Source organism: Caretta caretta, chromosome 3 (assembly GCF_965140235.1).
Source record: "Caretta caretta isolate rCarCar2 chromosome 3, rCarCar1.hap1, whole genome shotgun sequence".
Taxonomy (NCBI): Eukaryota; Metazoa; Chordata; order Testudines; family Cheloniidae; genus Caretta; species Caretta caretta.
The window spans coordinates 51,380,560-51,402,438 of NC_134208.1; the positions used below are offsets into that span (position 1 = coordinate 51,380,560).

Here is a 21,879-nt window from a genome sequence, read left to right on the forward strand (position 1 = left end):
AAAATTGAGAAGACCAGAAAATCCAGGAAAAGAAAAGGTCACAGTATAGAGCAAAGGAACAGCAAGACATAAGGTTGGACCTCTGTTTAAAGAGTGTTTGTTTGCATAGCTGGCCCTGGGAAAATAGAGTAGAAAATACAGTAAAGTAGCCCAAACTGGAAGAAAACAGTAAATCGGTTAGATAGGAAAATGGGTGGGGGAGCTAATATGTAAGTTTTAGCAGTAATTATGAACAGTCTATTTGATCTTTTCTATTATGAATTTATATTTTGACACCATATGTGTAAATGTTGTATACTAACACTCAGAGCATGGGTCAGAACCTTTTTTAAAAAAATAAATAGTAAGAAATAACAATAAATAAATAAATACAACAATTGCAAAGCACAATTAATAATTGGTGAACTTCAACAGATTTCTGCTCTACAGGAAAAAATACCATAGATTTGGCCACCTGATTATAGTTTCTAGCAGGCAACTGTCCACATCACCATATCCATTACCCACCTGGCACTTCCTACTAGTGAGAGCAGCCAGAGAAGCTAAAATCTGGATGGGAGAAGAGTCTGAACTACCTCTCATACTGAAAGGTAGTCCCTTCCTGATCACGGCGGAAGTACAAGGGCAGATAATAATGTGAGGAAGAACGAATGGCACAGACTCTAGGAAAGGCTGTTTTCATGGTGTTTCCAGCCTGACCTGAAACAGCATGTACTGAAAATCTCACAATAAAGCCTCTTCTTGCAAGACTTGTCAGCATTTTTTTTTAAATAAGAGTGGGTTAGAATAGCTTTAGAGAAGCATCTTGGGCTCGTAACTACCTGGGAATTGAACCTTCACATTTTTGGGGGAACTTTGCTTACACTAATCAAAATCAAAACAAAATAATAAATGACACATAATGCTTTCCACTTTTACAGCATTTTTCATCTCAGGGTCTCAGAACACTGTACAAACATTAAAGGAACAACATTAACGAATTACATCCTCCCCTAAAGAAGAGCTTGGTTTAAGCTTGAAGTCCAATAAAAGATATTACTTCACCCACATTGTCTCGCTAATCCCCCTAAGAGGCAGGGAAGAGTTGTGCTCTCCATTTTTAGGACGGGAGAAACTAACAAAGAAGTTAAATGATTTCCCCAAATCACCGATATCTGGGAATAGAATTTAACTCTCCTGTGTCTTAATCTCATGCTTTAAACCCATAGAGTTATCCTTCCTATATGTGTTCCCATTCACTAAAACAAATGTAACAGCTAACCATGACAAACATAGTAATGTATACTAGCAACAGTGGGAACATTTTACAAGCAACCTGCTTCTTATTAATCAAAATGAAATATGAAAAAAATTATATAAACCCTAGCCTAAGCTATTAAAATGAAGAAACTATTTTTTTTCAAAAAAGACAAACTATTTTTACATAATTGTTTTATAGGCATTAAAAATATTATGATGCAAATAGTATTAGGAGGTTTTCTTTAAAATGGTCCTTACCTTGAAAGCCATTCTCAAATTTGGATCCATTTGGTAAGAGTTCAGGAGTGTATTCAATGTAACCGCCGACATAAAATTGACTGAAGACATTGAGCCCAACCAACCTTCCTGGGGATGTGACGGATTTATTCTTATGATCGTCCACCTTTCAATGAAAACATTTATACTACTTATAACAAAGGAAATGGTTCCTAATGGGCATGTTTCAGCAAGAGATTTCCCTTTGCTTCCCAATTATCTTAATAAAGAAACATATGAATAAAATAATTTTTAAAACTTTTCTTTTCCTGTAGCTATTTAACAGTTTCTTTTGATGACACATTTATAGGTATGGTAAAGATCACATAGTCCTTCAGGGAAAACCACTTTCAGTTCGATAGCTGTCTCTCAGAAAAAGGTACGATCCCTTACCTTCAGCCAGCCTGCTCGGAGAGATCTGCCAAGATGGATCACATGAATACTGAGTGTCAGATCGAGTGGCTGACTAATGAGAGTGGCCGTGCCAGAGCCCAGGTTGTAGCTGTATACAACACTGCCATTACGCAGGCCTAGCACCAGGAAATCATCTCCATTGAGACCTGCAAAGACAAGAACAGCGTGGTTATATTACGCAAAGATTTTCTGAATCCTGAGGGGGGAATTTGGAATCCCTGTGATTTCTGGCTATGAAGCAGGGTTGTAATCAGTGTGCTGCAACACCAGAAATCCGTCACAACTAAAATCTTGCTTAGGAAACACAAAAAAGGCAGATGAGCTTGGCTATGATGCTCATGAATGATGAAGCTTAAGTTACGCATATCTCATGACTGTATTATCATGACAATCATTATAATAAATACACATAGTTGTTAAATGCAGACAAAGGAACACAAAACATTTTTCTTCCAAATTAATTGAAAATATATCGTGCGAGGAAGATGTATCCAGAAAAATTGAACTTTTATTTTATTTTTTTAAAAATCATCTAATCAACTGTTAATGCTTTTTCCAGTAGTGCTTTGGCACTTTATAGTAGAAATAGCAAAGTTTCTTAAACCTCTTTAAAGCCTTTTAAAAGGAAACATTTTCCACCTTAAGGGTGGTCTGGTAAAGCCTACAAACCCTGCTAAATCTGGCAGATTTAATAGTCATTGTTGCTGGTTCACTAAACCTGCAACAAAGAGTGAATTCCCCAGTTTCCTTAAACTCTAAATCAGAGATCGGCAATCTCTGGCACACGGCCCATAAGGGAAATCCAAGGCAGGCCGGGACGGTTTGTTTACCTGCAGCATCTGCAGGTTCGGCCGATCACAGCTCAGACTGGCCTTGTTTGACGGTCCAGGCCAATGGGGGCTGCGGGAAGCAGGGTGGGCTGAGGGATGTGCTGGCTGCCACTCCCGCAGCCCCCATTGGCCTGGAATGGCTAACTGTGGCCAGTGGAAGCTGTGATCAGCCGAACCTGCGGACGCTGCAGGTAAACAAATTGTCCCAGCCTACCAACAGATTTCCCTGATGAGCCGTGTGCCAAAGGTTTCCGATCCCTGCTCTAAATCGTATTTGAACAAGAAGTATGAAACTTAAAGGTCTGTCTGCAGGGAGCAACAGCCCCCTGATTTGACTCAGGTGCTACTGCAGGTCTCTTATGTGCACTTTCCCTTACAAATGAAAACAAACTAAATGCTCTACCTCTGTCTCTGACTCATTTGTTATGCATTTTTAGTATAAAGTCATAAATGCAGACAAAGTAAAATTTTGAAGGAGAAAGTAGTTAAGGACATTGAGATCAATGGTAAATGGGACAAAACACAACATGGTTTTACAAAAGGTAGATCGTGCCAAACCAACCTGATCTCCTTCTTTGAGAAAGTAACAGATTTTTTAGACAAAGGAAACACAGTGGATCTAATTTACCTCAATTTCAGTAAGGCATTTGATATGGTTCCACATGGAGAATTATTAGTTAAATTGGAAAAGGTGGGGATCAATATGAAAATTGAAAGGTGGATAAGGAATTGGTTAACAGGGAGACTACAACGGGTCCTTCTGAAAGGTGAACTGTCAGGCTGGAGGGAAGTTACCAGTGGAGTTCCTCAGGGATCAGTTTTGGGACCAATCTTATTTAATCTTTTTATTACTGACCTCAGCACAAAAAGTGGGAGTGTGCTAATAAAGATTGTGGATGATACAAAGCTGGGAGATATTGCCAATTTAGAGAGAGACTGGGATATCATACAGGAAGATTTGGATGACCTTGTAAACTGGAGTAAGAGGATAAAATTTAATAGTGAGAAGTGTAAGGTTATACATTTTGGGATTAATTACAAGAATTTTAGTTATAAGCTGGGGACGCATCAGTTAGAAGTAACGGAGGAGGAAAAGGACCTTGGAGTATTGGTTGATCATAGGATGGCTATGAGCCGCCAATGTGATATGGCTGTGAAAAAAGCTAATGCGGTCTTGGGATGCATCAGGCGAGGTATTTCCAGTAGACATAAGGAGGTTTTAGTACCGTTATACAAGGCACTGGTGAGACCTCATCTGGAATATGTGTGCAGTTCTGGTCGCCCATGTTTAAGAAGGATGAATTCAAACTGGAACAGGTACAGAGAAGGGCTACTAGGACGATCTGAGGAATGGAAAACCTGTCTTATGAAAGGAGACTCAAGGAGCGTGGCTTGTTTAGCCTAACTAAAAGAAGGTTGAGGGGAGATATGATTGCTCTCTATAAATATATCAGAGGGATAAATACCAGAGAGGGAGAGGAATTATTTAAGCTCAGTACCAATGTGTACACAAGAACAAATGGATATAAACTGGTCAATGGGAAGTTTAGACTTGAAATTAGATGAAGGTTTCTAGCCATCAGAGGAGTGAAGTTTTGGAATAGCCTTCCAAGGGAAGCAGTGGGGGCAAAAGACCTATCTGGCTTTAAGATTAGACTCGATAAGTTTATGGAGGAGATGGTATGATGGGATAACATGATTTTGGCAATTAATTGATCTTTAAATATTCATGGTAATGAATGGCCCAATGGCCTGTGATGGGATGTTAAATGGGGTCGGATGTGAGTTACTACAGAAAATTCTTTCCTGGGTATCTGGCTGGTGAATCTTGCCCATATGCTCAGGGTTTAGCTGATCGCCATATTTGGGGTCGGGAAGAAATTTTCCACCAGGGCAGATTGGAAGAGGCCCTGGAGGTTTTTCGCTTTCCTCTGTAGCATGGGGCACGGGTCACTTGCTGGAGGATTCTCTGCTCCTTGAAGTCTTTAAACCACGATTTGAGGACTTCGATAGCTCAGACATAGGTGAGAGGTTTTTCGCAGGAGTGGGTGGGTGAGATTCTGTGGCCTGCATTGTGCAGGAGGTCAGACTAGATGATCATAATGGTCCCTTCTGACCTTAATATCTATGAATCTAAGTATATGCTTAGCTTATAACTCACATAACACAAATAGGTCTCAATAACGGCCCCAAATCTTCAGCCTAAGTAATTGGACTATGTACTAGAGAACTGTGAGGAGGCAGGAGTGCGGCCTCCAAGGATCACAGTAGAATACAGAACCAACTTGTCTCTTTCCAGCACATCCCCCCCGTACATAAACTTGCAGAAATAAACCCCTGGGGTATCCAGACAGTACAGAGGAAGGATGATCTTGTAGTGAAGGTGCTGGATTGATTCTCAGGAGGAACTGATCACAGAACTAAAAGTTAATGGTACAGCTTAGGTACAGAAGATCATGATTTGATGACATTTATAATGTGCAAACAGAATAAAGTCCAGACCAGTAATATATATAACTTGGTTCTTTAATAAAGGCAGTTTCACAAAGGAATTATGAGCCAAATCAGATGGGAGGAGAATTTAATTAAAAAAAATGTGAAGGATAGTTGGAATAATTTAAGAACAGACTACTATTGCCCAAAATGTCACAATCCCACAATTGAGGAAAAAAATACAACTTGGTTTAGAGGGGAAGTGGAGGCAACTGTAAAATATAAATTAAAAGGAAAGATGGTAGTAATGACTAAAAATCAGAAATTAAGAATTGTAAAAAATGATAAAAAAAGGAAGGGGACACAAAGAGAAATCTAAGGCAAGCAGAGTCAAGGACAATAAGAAAGAGCTTTAAAAATATAATAGGAACAAAAGGAATACTGACAATGGTATTGGTTGAGTGCTAGATGGAAATGGCAGAAAGATCAATAATAATATAGAAAGGAAGACGGGTTCAATAAATATTTCTGTTCTATACTTGAGGAAAAACAGATGAAGCAATCTCATCAAATGGTGATGATAACACTCTTTCCAGCCCACTTGTAGCTTTGGAGGATGTTAAACAGAAGCTAATAAAGTTCTCGATTTTAAAATCAGCAGGCCAAGATAACTTTGCATCCAAGAGTTTTAAAAGAGCTGGCCGAAGGAGCCTGCTGGACCATTAATGCTGATTTTTCAATAAGGGATGTTCCAGAAGACTGGAAGAAAGCTAATGTTGTGCCAGTTTTTTAAAAGGGTAAACAGGATGACCCAAGTAAGGATAGGCCTGAAAGTCTGACATCAATGCATGGCAAGATAATGAAGTGACTGATAAAGGACTTAATTAATAATGAATTAAAGAAGGGTAAAATAGTTAATGCTAATAAATATGGGTTTATGGAAAATAGATCATGTCAGACTAACTTGATAACTTTTTTTTATGAGATTAGAAGTCAATAAAGGTAATAGTATTGATGTAGTATACCAAGACTCCTGTAAGGAGTTTGACTTGGTGCTGCGTGACATTTTGATGAAAAAGCTAGAATGACACAAAATTAACATGGCACACATTAAATGGATTAAAACTGGCTAACTGATTGGTCTCAAAATGTAACTGTAAATGGGAAATTGTCATTGAGCAGGTCTGTTTGCAGTGTGTTCCCGCAGCAATCGGTTCTTGGCCCTATGCTATTTAACATCTTTATCAATGACCTGAAAGAAAACATAAAATCATCATTGATAGTTTTCAGATGACAAAAAAGTTAGGGAAGTGGTAAATAATGAAGTGGACAGGTCACTGATTCAGAGTGATCTACATTGCTTGGTAAACTGGGAGCAAGCAAGCAAACAACATGCATTTTAATACGGCTAAATATAAAGATTTGGGGATTGTGCTGGATAATCAGCTGAATATGAGCTCCCAATGTGATGCCATCACTAGAAGAGTTAATACAATCCTGGGATGCATAAACAGGGGAATATCGAGTAGGAGTAGGGAGGTTATTTTATCTCTGTATTTGGCAAGTGTGCTGCTGAAATACCATGTCCAGTTCTGGTGCCCACAATTCAAAAAGGATGTTGATCATTTGGGTTCAGAAAAGAGTCATGAGAATGATTAAGGATTAGAAAACATGCCTTTAGTGATAGACTCAAGGAACTCAAACATTTAGTTTAACAAAGAGAAGATTACGGGGTGACTTGATTACAGTACCCACACAGGGAACAAATATTTAATAATGGGGTCCTCAGTCTAGCAGAGGAAGGTATGATATTATCCGATGGCTGGAAGTTGAAGCTAGACAAATTCAGACTGGAAATAAGGCATACATTTTTAATTATCAGAGTTATTAACCCTTGGAACAATTTGCCAAGGATCATGGATGATTCTCCATCACTGACCATTTTTAATTCAAGATTGGAAGTTTTTTCTAAATGATACGCTCTAGGAATTATTTGGGGGAAATTCTATGGCCTGTTTTATACAGGAGATCAGAGATTATCAGAATGGTCCCTTCTGGCCTGAGAATCTAGGAATTGCTGGGATCTTGTAGTCTGTAAACTTGCAGAATGTACTAATAATTAACCAGAAAACAGTGCTCTGCACTTCTTTTTGTGTGCAATGCTATCTGGACTCTTCAGCAGTGGAAGAAGAGGTTATTTTTTAAGTTTTGGGGGCTCAACCTTTGTTGAAAGATAGTTATATTTAGATTCAGTGTAACTCAAACAGTTTTGGTTCACATTGTATTGCAATGATTACATTAATGAGACATAACAGGCAAGTGTGTGGTTCGGAACATCACTAAAGATTTACCAATGCATTTTTACTCCATAATAAATATGTTTTCATAGGAACTTCTAAAAATGGTGAAGATATTTTTTTCTGGCAGGGCGAATTCATGAGAGGAAAAATGGTCTTGCAGCTCAGGCACTGGCTGAGGATTCAGCGGAGGTGGGTTCATCCAAACTTCTTGTGTGATTTGTAAAAATCAAACTCTCTGTTCTCCATTTGTAAAATGGGGATATTTCTTCCTTTCTCCCACCCTTCATCTCTGGTGGGAGGCTGGAGGAACAGAAGGAAAGTAGAACTGTAGAAAATTACATTGCTCATTGGAGAATGTTATTTCATTTGGGTAGCAGACTGTAATTTATTTTCATACTTTTTTTATATAATACCTATTCAAACTGGTAGTAAAAAAGTTTAATGTTGACAGCAACCTCAAACCAATTTAACTAGATTGCCCCTGGGACTGTGTACATCTCACAAATAACTCAGAATGTGGCTTAATAATAGCATTTGTCATGATTTCTGATTATGTGATACACATGTTTACTGCTTAATTGCACTTATTATGAAGAATCAGACACTATCTCATAATAGATATGACTGGTACAATTGTGAAATAAGATCCTAAGCTGGTGTTGACATTGAAACCCATTGATGCCAATTGACCCAAATTTTTTATTCTTAATTGAAGAGGTATAATTAAGCCCAGTCTTTCACATAGCTCTCTAAAGCTAGAGTCAAACTACAAAAGATCACATGCGTTACTGATGAAATTCATCCTAGAATACTTAAGGAGCTGACTGAGGAGATATCTAAGCCATTATCAATTATCTTTGAACAGTCATGGAAGATGGGTGACATTCCAGAAGACTGGAAAAGGGCAAATATAGTTCCCATCTATAAAAAGAGGACAACCCATGGAATTACAGACCAGTCAGCTTAACTTCTGTACCTGGAAAGATAATGGAGCAAATAATTGAGCAATCAATTTGCAAACACCTAGAAAATAATAAGGTGGCAAATAACAGTCAGAACGGATTTGTCAAGAACAAATCATGTCAAATGAACCTGATAGCTTTCTTTGGCAGGGTAACAAGCTTTATGGATGGGGGGAAGCAGCAGATGTTGTATACCTTGTGTCAAGGTTCCTCCCCCACTCTGAACTCTAGGGTACAGATGTGGGGACCTGCATGAAAAACCTCCTAAGCTTATCTTTACCAGCTTAGGTCAAAACTTCCCCAAGGTACAAAATATTCCACCCGTTGTCCTTGGATTGGCCGCTACCACCACCAAACTAATACTGGTTAATGGGGAAGAGCTGTTTGGACGCGTCTTTCCCCCCAAAATACTTCCCAAAACCTTGCACCCCACTTCCTGGACAAGGTTTGGTAAAAAGCCTCACCAATTTGCCTAGGTGACTACAGACCCAGACCCTTGGATCTTAAGAACAATGAACAATCCTCCCAACACTTGCACCCCCCCTTTCCTGGGAAATGTTGGATAAAAAGCCTCACCAATTTGCATAGGTGACCACCGACCCAAACCCTTGGATCTGAGAACAATGAAAAAGCATTCAGTTTTCTTACAAGAAGACTTTTAATAGAAATAGAAGTAAATAGAAATAAAGAAATACCCCCTGTAAAATCAGGATGGTAGATATCTTACAGGGTAATTAGATTCAAAAAACATAGAGAACCCCTCTAGGCAAAACCTTAAGTTACAAAAAAGATACACAGACAGAAATAGTTATTCTATTCAGCACAATTCTTTTCCTAGCCATTTAAAGAAATCATAATCTAACACATACCTAGCTAGATTACTTACTAAAAGTTCTAAGACTCCATTCCTGGTCTAACCCCAGCAGAAGCCAGCATATAGACAGACCCACAGACCCTTTGTTTCTCTCCCTCCTCCCAGCTTTTGAAAGTATCTTGTCTCCTCATTGGTCATTTTGGTCAGGTGCCAGCGAGGTTACCTTTAGCTTCTTAACGCTTTACAGGTGAGCGGAGCTTTCCCCTGGCCAGGAGGGATTTCAAAGGGGTTTACCCTTCCCTTTATATTTATGACACCTTGACTTTAGTAAGGCTTTTGATACTGTCTCGCAGGACCTTCTCATAAACAAACTAGGGAAATACAACCTAGATGGAGCTACTATAACATAACTGGTTGGAAAATCGTTCCCAGAGAGTAGTTATCAGTGGTTCACAGTCATGCTGGAAGGGCATAATGAGTGGTATCCTGCAGGGATCGATTCTGGGTCAGGTTCCGTTCAATACCTTCATCAATGATTTAGATAATGGCATAGAGAGTACACTTATAAAGTTTGCAGATGATACCAACCTGGGAGGGGTTGCAAGTGCTTTGGAGGATAGGATTAAAATTCAAAATGGTCTGGACAAATTGGAGAAATGGTCTGAAGTAAATAGGATGGAATTCAATAAGGACAAATGCAAAGTACTCCACTTAGGAAGGAACAATCAGTTGCAGACATACAAAATGGGAAATGGCCACCTAGGAAGGAGTACTGCAGAAAGGGATCTGGGGGTCATAGTGGATCACAAGCTAAATATGAGTCAACAGTGTAACACTGTTACAAAAAAAGTAAATATCATTCCGGGATGTATTAGCAGCAGTATTGTAAGCAAGACACGAGAAGTAATTCTCCCACCTACTCCACAACTGGTGTATTAGGCCTCAACTGGTGTATTGTGTCCAGTTCTGGGCACCACATTTCAGGAAAGATGTAGACAAATTGGAGAAAGTCCAGCAAAGAGCAACAAAAATGATTAAAGGTCTAGAAAACATGACCTATGAGAGAAGACTGAAAAAAATGGGTTTGTTTAGTCTGGAGAAGAGCAGACTGAGTAGGGACATAACAGTTTTCAAGTTCATAAAAGGTTGTTACAAGGAGGAGGAAGAAAAATTGTTCTTCTTAACCTCTGAGGATAGGACAAGAAGCAATGGGCTTAAATTGCAGCAAGGGCAATTTAGGCCGGACATTAGGAAAAACTTCCTAACTGTCAGAGTGGTTAAGCACTGGAATAAATTGCCTAGGGAGGTTCTAGAATCTTCATCATTGGGGATTTTTAAGAGCAGGTTGGAGAAACACCTGTCAGGGGTGGTCTAGATAATACTTAGTTCCGCCTTGAGTGCAGGGGACTGGACTAGATGACCTCTCAAGGTCCATTCCAGTTCTATGATTCTATGATTCTACTTTATACAGACATAAGTGACGTGTTCTTACTACAAGTCTCTTAAATGATCTAGTAGCACAGTACTTAAAGGACAAATTAACATTGAGGTCAGATATTCACTCACACCACATTGCTCTAGTCAAACACTATTTTTTTTTTGCAACAATTAATAATACATGCGCTTTTAAGGCTCCTGGTCTTTTAAGCCACATTGTGTAATTACAGAAATCAGGGTGACCAACCTACAAATGGCATTTAAAGCCTTCTCTTTCTTCAGTGGAAGTGCATGGGAAAACTCACATGAACTTCAGTGGAAGAACAGTGTACTCATAAAACTGAAAATGGATGCTGTAAAAAATGGCAGGTTGACATTCAGCAGATTTGCTCCTCCTGTGTTTCCAGCCATAACTGCTCATTTAATGTATTAAAAGGAAAAGCTATAATAGTGTCATTAACCTTAGCCGTGAGAACCAACTCAGCATGTGGAGGGCAAAATGGTTTATTTTATGATTCACTATCTTTGACAGACTTGTTAATGATCATCTTTTTAACCTCATTGCCTTCATTTATATCTGGGAATCCCCACTGAAAGCAATAGGGTTCCAAAACTGTCACTGAGGGAAACATTTATTATCATTAGTTACTTTAGAACTGTAGCTGAGGCCTGGCCTGACATGAGTAATTTACACATGGAAGGAGGCCTCATCTTTTGGAAGACAGAATTAGGGAAGTAAATGAATCATCAGGTTGAAAACAGAATGTTTGTGCTAAACAAATATGTCAGCAGGCTAAGAAGACAGAATGTCTGAGACAACTAATATAAAAGGGAGAACACCAAGGGAACTATTTACTAGATAACAAGAGACAAAATAAGTTAAGAATGTAGAGATGAGGTAAAGAAGCAGTTGAACCATGGGCAGTACGTGGACCACACATGCTGCACAGGGATTGGTTCCTGCAAAGTAACCAAGCCAATCAAAAAATGTGTGATGTAATATAGTAAATGCAATAAGGTATGTAATGGATGTAAAAGGAGGGGGTTTCTGGGAAACTTTGAAGCTGTGATGTACCATGCATCCATTCCTCCTGCATTTGAGTTTGATCAACTGAGCGTAGCACTGCTGTATGCCAAATAAAGATAACTGAGTAATGAAGGCCAGAGTCAAACTGAGTTCTTGGGAAGCCGAGTTGAAAGTGGTCTCAGAGGGAATCACAACAAGCAACCACAATGCATTTGAGCCAACATCCTCAAACTTATTTAGGCACATAACTCACATTGACATTAAAGGGAGTTAGGCACCTATAGGCTTCCTAATCAAGATGCTTTCTGTCCAAGCCAACCTCAAAGTTTTATTATCCTACTGGTTCAGAGACATAATTCTTTTATCCAGTTAAGCTAACTGTGTCATTATGGCATTTCATATTGCAGGGATTGGCAACCTTTGGCACTTGGCCCGCCAGGTTAAGCCCCCTGACGGGCCGGACTGGTTTGTTTACCTGCCGCATCCACAGGTTCGGCCAATTGCAGCTCCCCTGGCTGCAGTTCACCGCTCCAGGACAATGGGGGCTGCAGGAAGTGGTGGCCAGCACATCCCTTGGCCCGCGCTGCTTCCTGCAGCCTCCATTGGCCTGGAGCGGCAAACCGCGGCCAGTGGGAGCTGTGATCGGCCGAACCTGTGGACGCAGCAGGTAAACAAACCAGCCTGGCCTGCCAGGGGGCTTACCCTGGTGGGCCGCATGCCAAAGGTTGCCGATCCCTATCATATTGAATGCTACTAATCTCAATCAACAATGTGACATCTCTCTGAGTACATTAGATCTTTTTAGAAATTTCTCACATGAACATCACCAGAAATGTGCTTTACTGGCCTGTATTTTTATGGTAGAGTTATGTCTAGCTCTAGTTTTAGTCATCCTGACAGAGGAAATGATGGATGATTTTCTTTGTTGTAAAAAAATGCAGCATGGGACACAATTGCTGTTTGTGAAATGACACTATGCGATAGAATGGCTGATGGCAAAGATAATGTTTATCATATGTCTGCATAGGCCCATCTGATTTTACTGGCTGTTGTAGCACTGCCTTTATATCTTTCTTTCCCCTCCTCAAATGAAACTAAAGCAATATACATTTCCAGATACGATTCCAGGAAACCAAGCCATTTTAATTCACCTTTACGTCTGTTAGTTACTGAACAAATGTTTGTTTAAACAATATGGGTCTTATTTTACTCTTAATCCAGTTTTATGCTGGTATAATGTCACTGACTCCTTTGCAGTTACTTCTCATTTACACTGATATAAGAAAAAGGAAATCAGGCCCAAATGTTTTCACATTTAATGTTTTTAGAGTTTGTAAATGTAATGATTAGTACAGCAGATCAGAACATTGCTGGCTGCCAGACTGTTATTCAGTAGAGTACATACTGGTATATGCACACAAGATGGATTACCAGGAAGTTGAATTTTCTGTTGCTCCGTCTAAGTGTAACACCGCCAGACCCTGGTGGTCGGCGGGTGGGATCGAACCTCGGGTCTCTAGAGCTTATTGCATGAGCCTCTACTGCATGAGCCAAAAGCCAACTGGCTGTTAGCTAAGGCTGTAGAGCAGACTCATTTGATGTCTTTCTCTAAGTGGTCTTGATGTCACCTGATGGGAGAGAACACCACACCAGGAGGTGTGTGGGTTACATACTACCCCTAGCTGAGGAAGTGTGTCCCGAGCTTCAGAGACTGCCCAGTTGAAATCCTGGATAAGCCCCGACTTGTAACGCTGACACACCCCAGTCGATTGTGGGCAGGATTGAACCTGGGATCTCTGGAGCTTACTGCATGAGCTAAAAGCCAACTGACTGTTTGCTAAGGCTGTAGCACAGACTCATTTTACCCTTCTCTCTAACTGGTCTTGGTGCTACTAGATGGGACAGACCACCACACCCAGGAGGTATGTGGGTTACATGAGCACTGGCCACATATTAGCCCTTTAGTATACTTGTTAATACAACTTATCTGGCTGGAACAGTCATATTCTTTCATTCTCTGAAGATTTCTTAGGCTTTCACTTTTAAACACACACTATGTTTTAGATTTTCTATATGTTAAGACTCTCATTACTTCATTTAAAAATTACTTTGAGAGCAAATGTTTGGCCTGAGTATATGCAAATAATCTCACGCTTGAGTTGCAAATATCACATTTTGGCACAACTCTAACCTCATTAGATGTACGTGCCTTTATACCAACAGCTTTGCCATTTTATGAGACTAATTTCTTTCCCAGGCAAATGAATAATGTAGTTTTCTCCTTCCAGATTTTAGTCACTGCACCTAGCTAATAGTGTTTACTTCCATCACCCCAAGCCTACAAACACAGGCGTAACTCAAGTTAGTAGAATTAAATAGTAAGTAAGTGCTCATAGAACTGGGCCCTAACACTGTACTTTGTTGCAGACAGTTTGAGGATAAAATTTTTATTCCACTGCAGCTACATTTCTAGATTGCAGGTTAGGCAGGGAACATGAATTCAACCTGAGCTGATCTAAAATATTAAAGATTTTCTTGTGGTTTCAGCCAGCAAGAAGCACTGAAAAGTAGTAAGGAGAATTCATTATTCTGATTTAAAGACAATCTTAAAAGAAAGTTGTGCCCATTTGCCCCACACCGCCATCTAAAAATGTACACGGCAAAAGGCATACACTATTTTAATTTTGATTTAATAAGACAATTACTATATGTTAAATAAGAATCAACTAATTATTTAAAGATATTTAAGGATTACTGGCAAGATAAGATAAATATATCTATGATATTGTAATCAATATGTATGCTATCCATAACCTGCTATTTAACCCACAGCTGCTTTATGAAAAAGCTGGAGAGGGCCTGTTCTGTTTGGTACAGATAGTTGAACAGGTCCCTTCCAAATAGGGTGACCAGATGTCTCAATTTTATAGGGACAGTCCAATTTTTTGGTCTTTTTCTTCTATAGGCTCCTATTGCTCCCTACCCCCGTCCTGATTTTTCACATTTGCTGTCTGGTCACCCTACTTCCAAACCTGTCATCCATGACCTGATGGATCTAATTAAGTACAGTAACACAACACTCCCACTCCCCCAAGATTCATGGGAATTACATGGATAGTAATGCCTTTTTGCAGCTGATGACTTTATAATGAAAATGGCATCTCTATGTATTTCATTTGGTTTTATTTCTATACAAAATAAAAAGCACATAACCTGAGATGCAGCTGCTTCTGAAGCATGTTTTACAAAAAGTAACAAATACATCAGCCTATCCTAAACCAAGGGATTACCAACAAAATTATTAAAGCTTAACATTCTCTGTGCTCACCAAAAGCTCCTCTCCTCACCCCTCTCCCCAAAAGCCTGGGATGATAAATGAGCTTTGTGGTCTGCCTTGAAGGTCAGCACATTTGGTCTATTCTGGACCAAGGGTGGAGTGAATTCCAAAGGTAAAGGCTCCTCAGGGAGCACAACCTGCCCATAGTCCGCCCCCCTCGCCCCCCATCCAGGACTCCCGCACAAGTGCCTCCACTGATTACAACAGCAGCAGAATCACACTGGGACGGGGAGAAAGGTGATCTCTCAAATAGGAAAGTCCCAAGCTCTGTACATTCTGTGAAAGCAAAGAACTGATAAAAAATACTGTAATTATCCACAAATGACACACTTTTTTGTTTCAGGACATATTGTACTTCACTTCTGGGACACCTGAACACAGACAATTATCTAGGACACTGTACTGTATAAACATGGAAGACATCTGGTTTTTTGCTTGTTTCAAGAACCCCACCACACCTCCATTCAGAATAATGTCCTGAATAAAACTAGTGCCTTGTTGTTAGCAAGAGGGTTTCAACACTGGCATCCAATGTTAAATTACATTTTATAATGGTAATGAAAGGCCATTAAAGGGAAAAAAAAAAACATACAAGGTCTGTGAAGGAGTATGAAGGGTTAATGGACTCAATGTGATATTAAATTAAATGAGGTGTTAGGACACTCTGGATGACTTTTCTGATAGAATTGCAAAATTACTGGAAGAAGGGGAAGGGAATGGGAATTTTAGAAAAACATTGATAGTGTCTGAAAAAACTTAAGCATTAAGATGAATTCAAATTGGCCTGAGTATGAAAATTCATGTGAATTGAAAGCTGGCTCAAGGACTGTACACTAAGGATAATAATAAAAGTACTGAGAAGCAGGAGTCTGATCAGGAAATGCAGAGATCATGGATAGATTCACTCTTTATTTAATTTATTTTTAACGAAGAAGGGAGAGTGAAATTCACTGGGTAAGTACAAGGGAATGTTAACCAGGGGTCATCAGATGAACTGAATATTTAGGAAATATTCTGACAGGAAGATCTTTTAGGCTGTGGAATTGTCTCCCCAAGAAAGATGGAAGTTCTATTGCTTGGGATATTTAAAACCTTATTTGTCAAATCCATAGTACAGCTCCTCTCAGAAAGAAGTGAGTTCCTCTCAGGAAGAGGTACTGGTTTTTGAGGATGAGTGTGGCCAGTTTGCCTACTCCCCCCACCCAGTCAGTTTCAAAAGAAGATATTTAAAGCCTTACTAGAACACTATGCCCAGATCTAGATGGGCTCCCTTTATTTTCCAATTTTGCATTTGCTCTGGTGCCCTCCTGTGCTGAAACATGAAAGTGCACCTATCTGTTTAAGGTTTTTCCCTCCAACAGTATTGATTATACCAACGTTTGCAAAATAATAAGGTCCCAGTTTTGCCTTTTTGGTCAGTTGTATAGTTAGCTTAGAATGTTAATATTCTGGTTAATAAAAAAAATGAAACCATGGAACTTCACTTTAGAAGTCTCTTTTTAGATCAAGGCAGCCAAATATGTCTGTGACAATAATGACTATTACCCATATTTGTGCATATGGCTCACCTCATGTATCATATAGTGTACATGGGCATTTTAAAAACTATGTGACTGAAAAAGGGCTTACTGTTCAACATGAAGGGACTGAGTAAATCCCTCTGTATAGGTATACTTTTAAAGGAATGTTGTCAAGATTAAATTCATATAAACCCCCCATTTTATTAATAGTACCTTAGGTGATTAAATCAGGAAAATTTCTGAAATCTCATTTTCTTTTAATCATTTATGTATTTGTTTATTGTTTTCATTTCCCCCTTACTGAACAATGAAATGGAACAAGTGACTCTTAAGCCAGGTTTACACTTGGATCACTTTACTGGTATACTATACTGGTATAGTATATTGGAAAAGCACACCTAGTGTGGATGCAGTTTATATTGGGGCAAAACTGAGCTTTTTCCAGTATAATTGTGTCTACATTGTGGGCTTTTGCTGGTACAGCTCTATGCCAGCAAGAGCTTATAGTGTAGACCTGGACTGAAATCAGTGGATTTAAATCTGAAGACATATTGCCAAGAAAAGACCACACATAAAAACCCAAAGCACAAAAGTTAGGCCCAGCTCCAATTTCAGAAATGAGTGCCTCACCATACAGGAGGAATAAATACTGTATTTCCTTTAACCTATTAACTCTAAACTCATCTAATCTGGCTGTGTCTACATTAATTTTCTCTGGGAATTTTCTTACCTTTTTACCACCACTGTGGCAGGTCCCCAGTTGGTAGTGAAATGGCACCAAGGCACCATCCATTTTGTTGTCTAACCCCGTTCAGAACCTAGATGTCACAGTGGTAAAAATGGAAGGAATGCTCATGCCTTGCTACTCTAACATTTTCATCACTTTGCTCTTATTAGAGGAGCTGCATTAGTGGTAATAGAACTGTAGGAGAATTCCCAAATAAGGCTAGTGTAGACAAAGCCATAAAGCTCCGAAAGCATGGCTGATGTTTACAGAATTCCAGCAGTTTCTCTGACTAGCACTGATGTACATTTTTGTTTATTATAATGGAGTTACCAAATCACACTAGTACCATTCTAATTGCAATGTGGATAGGGCCTAATGTTTTATGGAGAGTAGGTTTTAAAATTACACTACTTCAGTGTATAATCCTCTGGTGCAGAGGAGGCCAACCTGTGGCTCCGGAGCCACATGCGGCTCTTCAGAAGTTAATATGCGGCTCCTTGTATAGGCACCGACTCCAGGGCTGGAGCTACAGGTGCCAACTTTCCAATGTGCCAGGGGGTTCTCACTGCTCAACCTTGGCTCTGCCACAGGCGCTTCCCCAACTCCACCCCTTTCTGCCCCCTCCCCTGAGCCTGCCCTGCCCTCACTCCTTCCCCCCGCCTCCCAAGAGCCTCCTGCATGCCATGAAACAGCTGATTGGGAGGTGCGGGGAGGAAAGGGGAGGCGCTGATCGGCGGGGCTGCCAGTGGGTGGGAGGTTCTGGGAGCGGGCTGGGGAGCTGATGGGGGGCTGCTGACGTGTTACTGTGGCTCTTTGGCAATGTACATTGGTAAATTCTGGCTCCTTCTCAGGCTCAAGTTGGCCACACCTGTTCTGGTGGATGCATATTACAAGGCTCCTGCTGCAGCAATCCACAGAGGATATGACTTGTTGCAGCCACCCCTTTCCAGCCAAGGTTCTTTCACTCAAACTGTAGCAGCTCATGTGTTTAGTTCAATCCCAAACATGGCTATCACGCATAGATCGACTTCCCAATGAAGAAAACAGGAACTGAAGTAGCTTTTCAGGGTGCGTTTACCCAAAATAAATAGTAAACTGTCATGAAATTTACTAGTTGAAGCAGGAATTGCTTTGCTACTGTTAATCACCACTAATGGCTTTAGGTTTTCTTTATGAAATAACCGTATAATTTGTTTTTAGTGGATTGATGTTTGTTTACAAAAGAATAACTCATTAAAGAGATTATTTTCCTCCAAAATACTATGAAAAATCTATTCATACTTCCCTCTTATTTGGTCCATAAGATTTGGAATTCTCCTTAACATAAATAATAATTTTAAAGTAACTTTTTTCCTTTTGCAGATTTACCTAGGAATATTCTGTAAAGAGACAAGTAACTTACCCTGGCCTTTCTGTCCCGTGAAAAATATCAGATTATCTTGTACTGCTGAGTTGTTGTTTGCCAGTTGAAATTTCAGGCGGAATTCATAGTAGAAGCTGATATTTGGGATTGCAGAAAAGGCTAGGAATGAGGTATAGCCAAATACATCTGTGCCACTGAAACTGGGCTGGCTAATATTAATAGCTGCATAAAAACAAAGAAATTAAGTGTTACAGGAAATCTGGCAAAAGATTTTTTAAAAGAATGTGTAGAAATCCATTTTAGTATTTGAACACTAATAAATACTAATAATCATTTACTCTGTTGTGTTGTACATCAGATTTACACACACACACACCACCTTTCACCTGAATTCTTCTAACAACATTACCATTAAGTCTTCATAAATGGGGCTATTTTACAACTGAATTATTAGCAGTTGGTGCCATCTGCTGGTCCTGGGAAAGTATTACTTGTATCTAGTAATAAGCGACACCATTTACTTCTTAATGCTGTGAGACAAAAGAAAGGCTACAAAGGAAATTCTTCCATTAAGCAACACTCTCTCCTACACATATATGAATGAAACACACAGAAATGTATTAGAGGGCTATGAATTAATAAAAAAAAAAGTAACATGAGGATAAGTTTGCAGTAAATTCAACTGAATCCAAAAGGAAACAGTTCAAGGGATTACTTTGTTCCGTTGTTTGCAGACTGAGCTGTTGAATCATCCAAACTATTTGACATACAGAGCAATGTTCCCTCTAATTTTTCCCACCCATGTGTGGACTGAATTTTGTTATGTGCTCCAATATGGAGGTGATGTATGGTGGGGGTGGGGCCAACAGGGTTTCAGAATGTGGGAGGGGGCTTAGGGATGGGGCAGAGGGTTTGGGTGCAGAGGTGTGAGGGCTCTGGCGGGGTGTGTGGGCTCTGGGTTGGGGCCAGGGATGAGGGGTTTGGGGTGTAAGCTGCCCCAGGGCTGAGGCAGGGAGAGAGGACTTCCCCCAGCTCTCTCTCCCGATAGCAGCTCCAGGGCTGGGGCAAAAGTGTCTCTCCCTGCCGGAGCAGCTCCGGGGCTGGGGCCAGGGCTGGGGGATAGGCGCTTCTCCCAGCTTGAGCCCCGGGCGCAGGGAGAGGCATCTGGCCCCACCACAACCAAAGGGCCATGGGGGAGGGGCTTCTGGCCTCACCGCAGTCCCTGGTCTGGGGGTGGCGGGGTGGGGAGAAGTGTCTCGCCCCACTGTATACCCAGGGCTAGGGGAGTCCTCTCTCCCTGCCGCAGCCCCGGGGCTGGGTGGGAGAGGGATCTGGCTCCACCGCAGCCCCAGGGCTGCGTGGGGGAGAGACATCTTGCCCTGTCGCATCCCCAGGGCTAGGGGGGTCGCCACAGCCCAGCACGTCCCAAGCTCCCCCATCACCACCCCCACCTCATCCCACTGCCCCCACCTCCCCACTATTCCCCACCTCACCCCACTGCCATCTTCCAGGTCCACCTGTGGCCACGCCCCTGAATGCAGTGTGCACTCCTAGCGGCTCTGCTAATTAAGTGTGTGGCCCTTGGTGGCCTCCTGCACAGACGTGCAGGTGCACACCTTACAGGGAATGTAGGTACGGAGGCAACAAATATACCAAAAATTCTGTCATTTACAAGAGTGAGTAAATCATTTGTCTTTGGGTATTGATTTTTTATGTTTTGAATTGATACTCTCTGAAATTATTTTGATTTTTCATTTTGGTGAGAAAAGCTGGAAAAAAAATCAGATTTGGTTTGACACAACCCTGTCCATCCCCCACCCCCCGCCCAAATCAATGGTTTACTGATTTCTTCCCAAGAGTATGGCAAGGGAAACATGATTTAAAAAACAACAACAACAACAACCCTCAATCATGCATTTGACTTTCTGTAGGTAAGAATTAGGACAAGATTGTGATTTCCTATATATGAAAGGGAGTTTCAGAATTGATTTATATTGCATTTCTCGGGAAATATGTATTAATAACCTTTCCACCCCTACTTTGTTATTTAGAGACAAACATGAGAAATAAAGTCTGGGCATTATTCATTTATTTGTGTATGTGCATGCCAGGCAACACAGCATGATGAAAGCACTCTGTATGCCTCTCACTTCACTGCATAGACTGCTCTCACTGCACAAGGCAAATATATATGTGTGTCCAGATACAATACTGAGGGACATTTTAGATATGTGTATTATACAGAGCTGGCCAAAATCTTTTGACAAAATTGTGAAATATTCTAAATTGTTTTTGGTAAATGAAATATAATTAAAATCAGTTCTGTATAATATAATGATAACACATAGAGTTAACTGTTTATTTTATAGGATTTAATGTCATAATGATGGGTTCCCTTGGGGTGCCACCTGGAATTGGGGTACCACTGAGCCTGCCTGACCCACCAGCCTGGGCTCCCTCTCACACCATGCTGCTGTGACAAGTTGCTAAGCTCTCCAAGCTTGCTCTTTCACCAGCATACACACAGATAGGGACATACCCAGCTGCAGCGTCACACAGGTGCTGAGATCAGCTCTGCATGGGAAGGCTCAGCCACGGAACTGCCCAGTTACTCAAGTGCACACTCCCCTTTGAAGGGCAAATCCAAAATTATACCATTTTGCACTGCACAGAGAACTGTACAGCATAAGTTCATGAAATTCGCCGCCTCCCTTAATGTGGAGGAAGATATGCAATAGTTTTCTGCCCCAAGTATGATTTCCACACTCTGATTTTAGACAAAACAAAAGCAAGTTTATTAACTACAAAAGATAGATTTTAACTGATTATAAGGGATAGCAAACAGATCAAAGTAGACTACCTTAATAAATAAACAAAACTGCAAACTGAGCTTAACACACTAGCTAGGTAGAATATGAATTAGCAAATTCTCATCCTGAGTGATAAACAGGCTGGCAGATTCTTAAGGTATAATTTGCCTTGGCTTTCGCAGGTTTTCATCCCCAGGCTAGAAATCACTCTAGTCTAGGACCATAAATTCCTATAGTTCAGTCTTTTTTCCTCAGATGTTTCCAGGTGTGTTGTTGTGGGGGGGGGGGTGAGGTACCATCGTGATGTCATTTTATATTTTCTTCCCACTTGCTGGAAAGCTCTTTTGCTGTGACCTGGGTCAAACAGTTCCCATTGTGTCATGCTATCTC

The 21,879-nt window shown here is 40.5% G+C and overlaps 1 protein-coding gene across 1 annotated transcript in view; it reads right to left on the minus strand.

Annotated features, from left to right (window-relative positions):
• Positions 1-21,879, minus strand: part of EYS (eyes shut homolog) — a 1,269,973-nt gene that overhangs the window by 55,417 nt on the left and 1,192,677 nt on the right. The window contains exons 32-34 of the mRNA XM_075126509.1: positions 18,719-18,901; positions 1,909-2,075; positions 1,498-1,642 (exon numbers count right to left, since the gene is read on the minus strand). Of these exons, the coding sequence (XP_074982610.1) occupies positions 1,498-1,642; positions 1,909-2,075; positions 18,719-18,901 (495 nt within the window). The remainder of the gene's footprint in view (positions 1-1,497; positions 1,643-1,908; positions 2,076-18,718; positions 18,902-21,879) is intronic.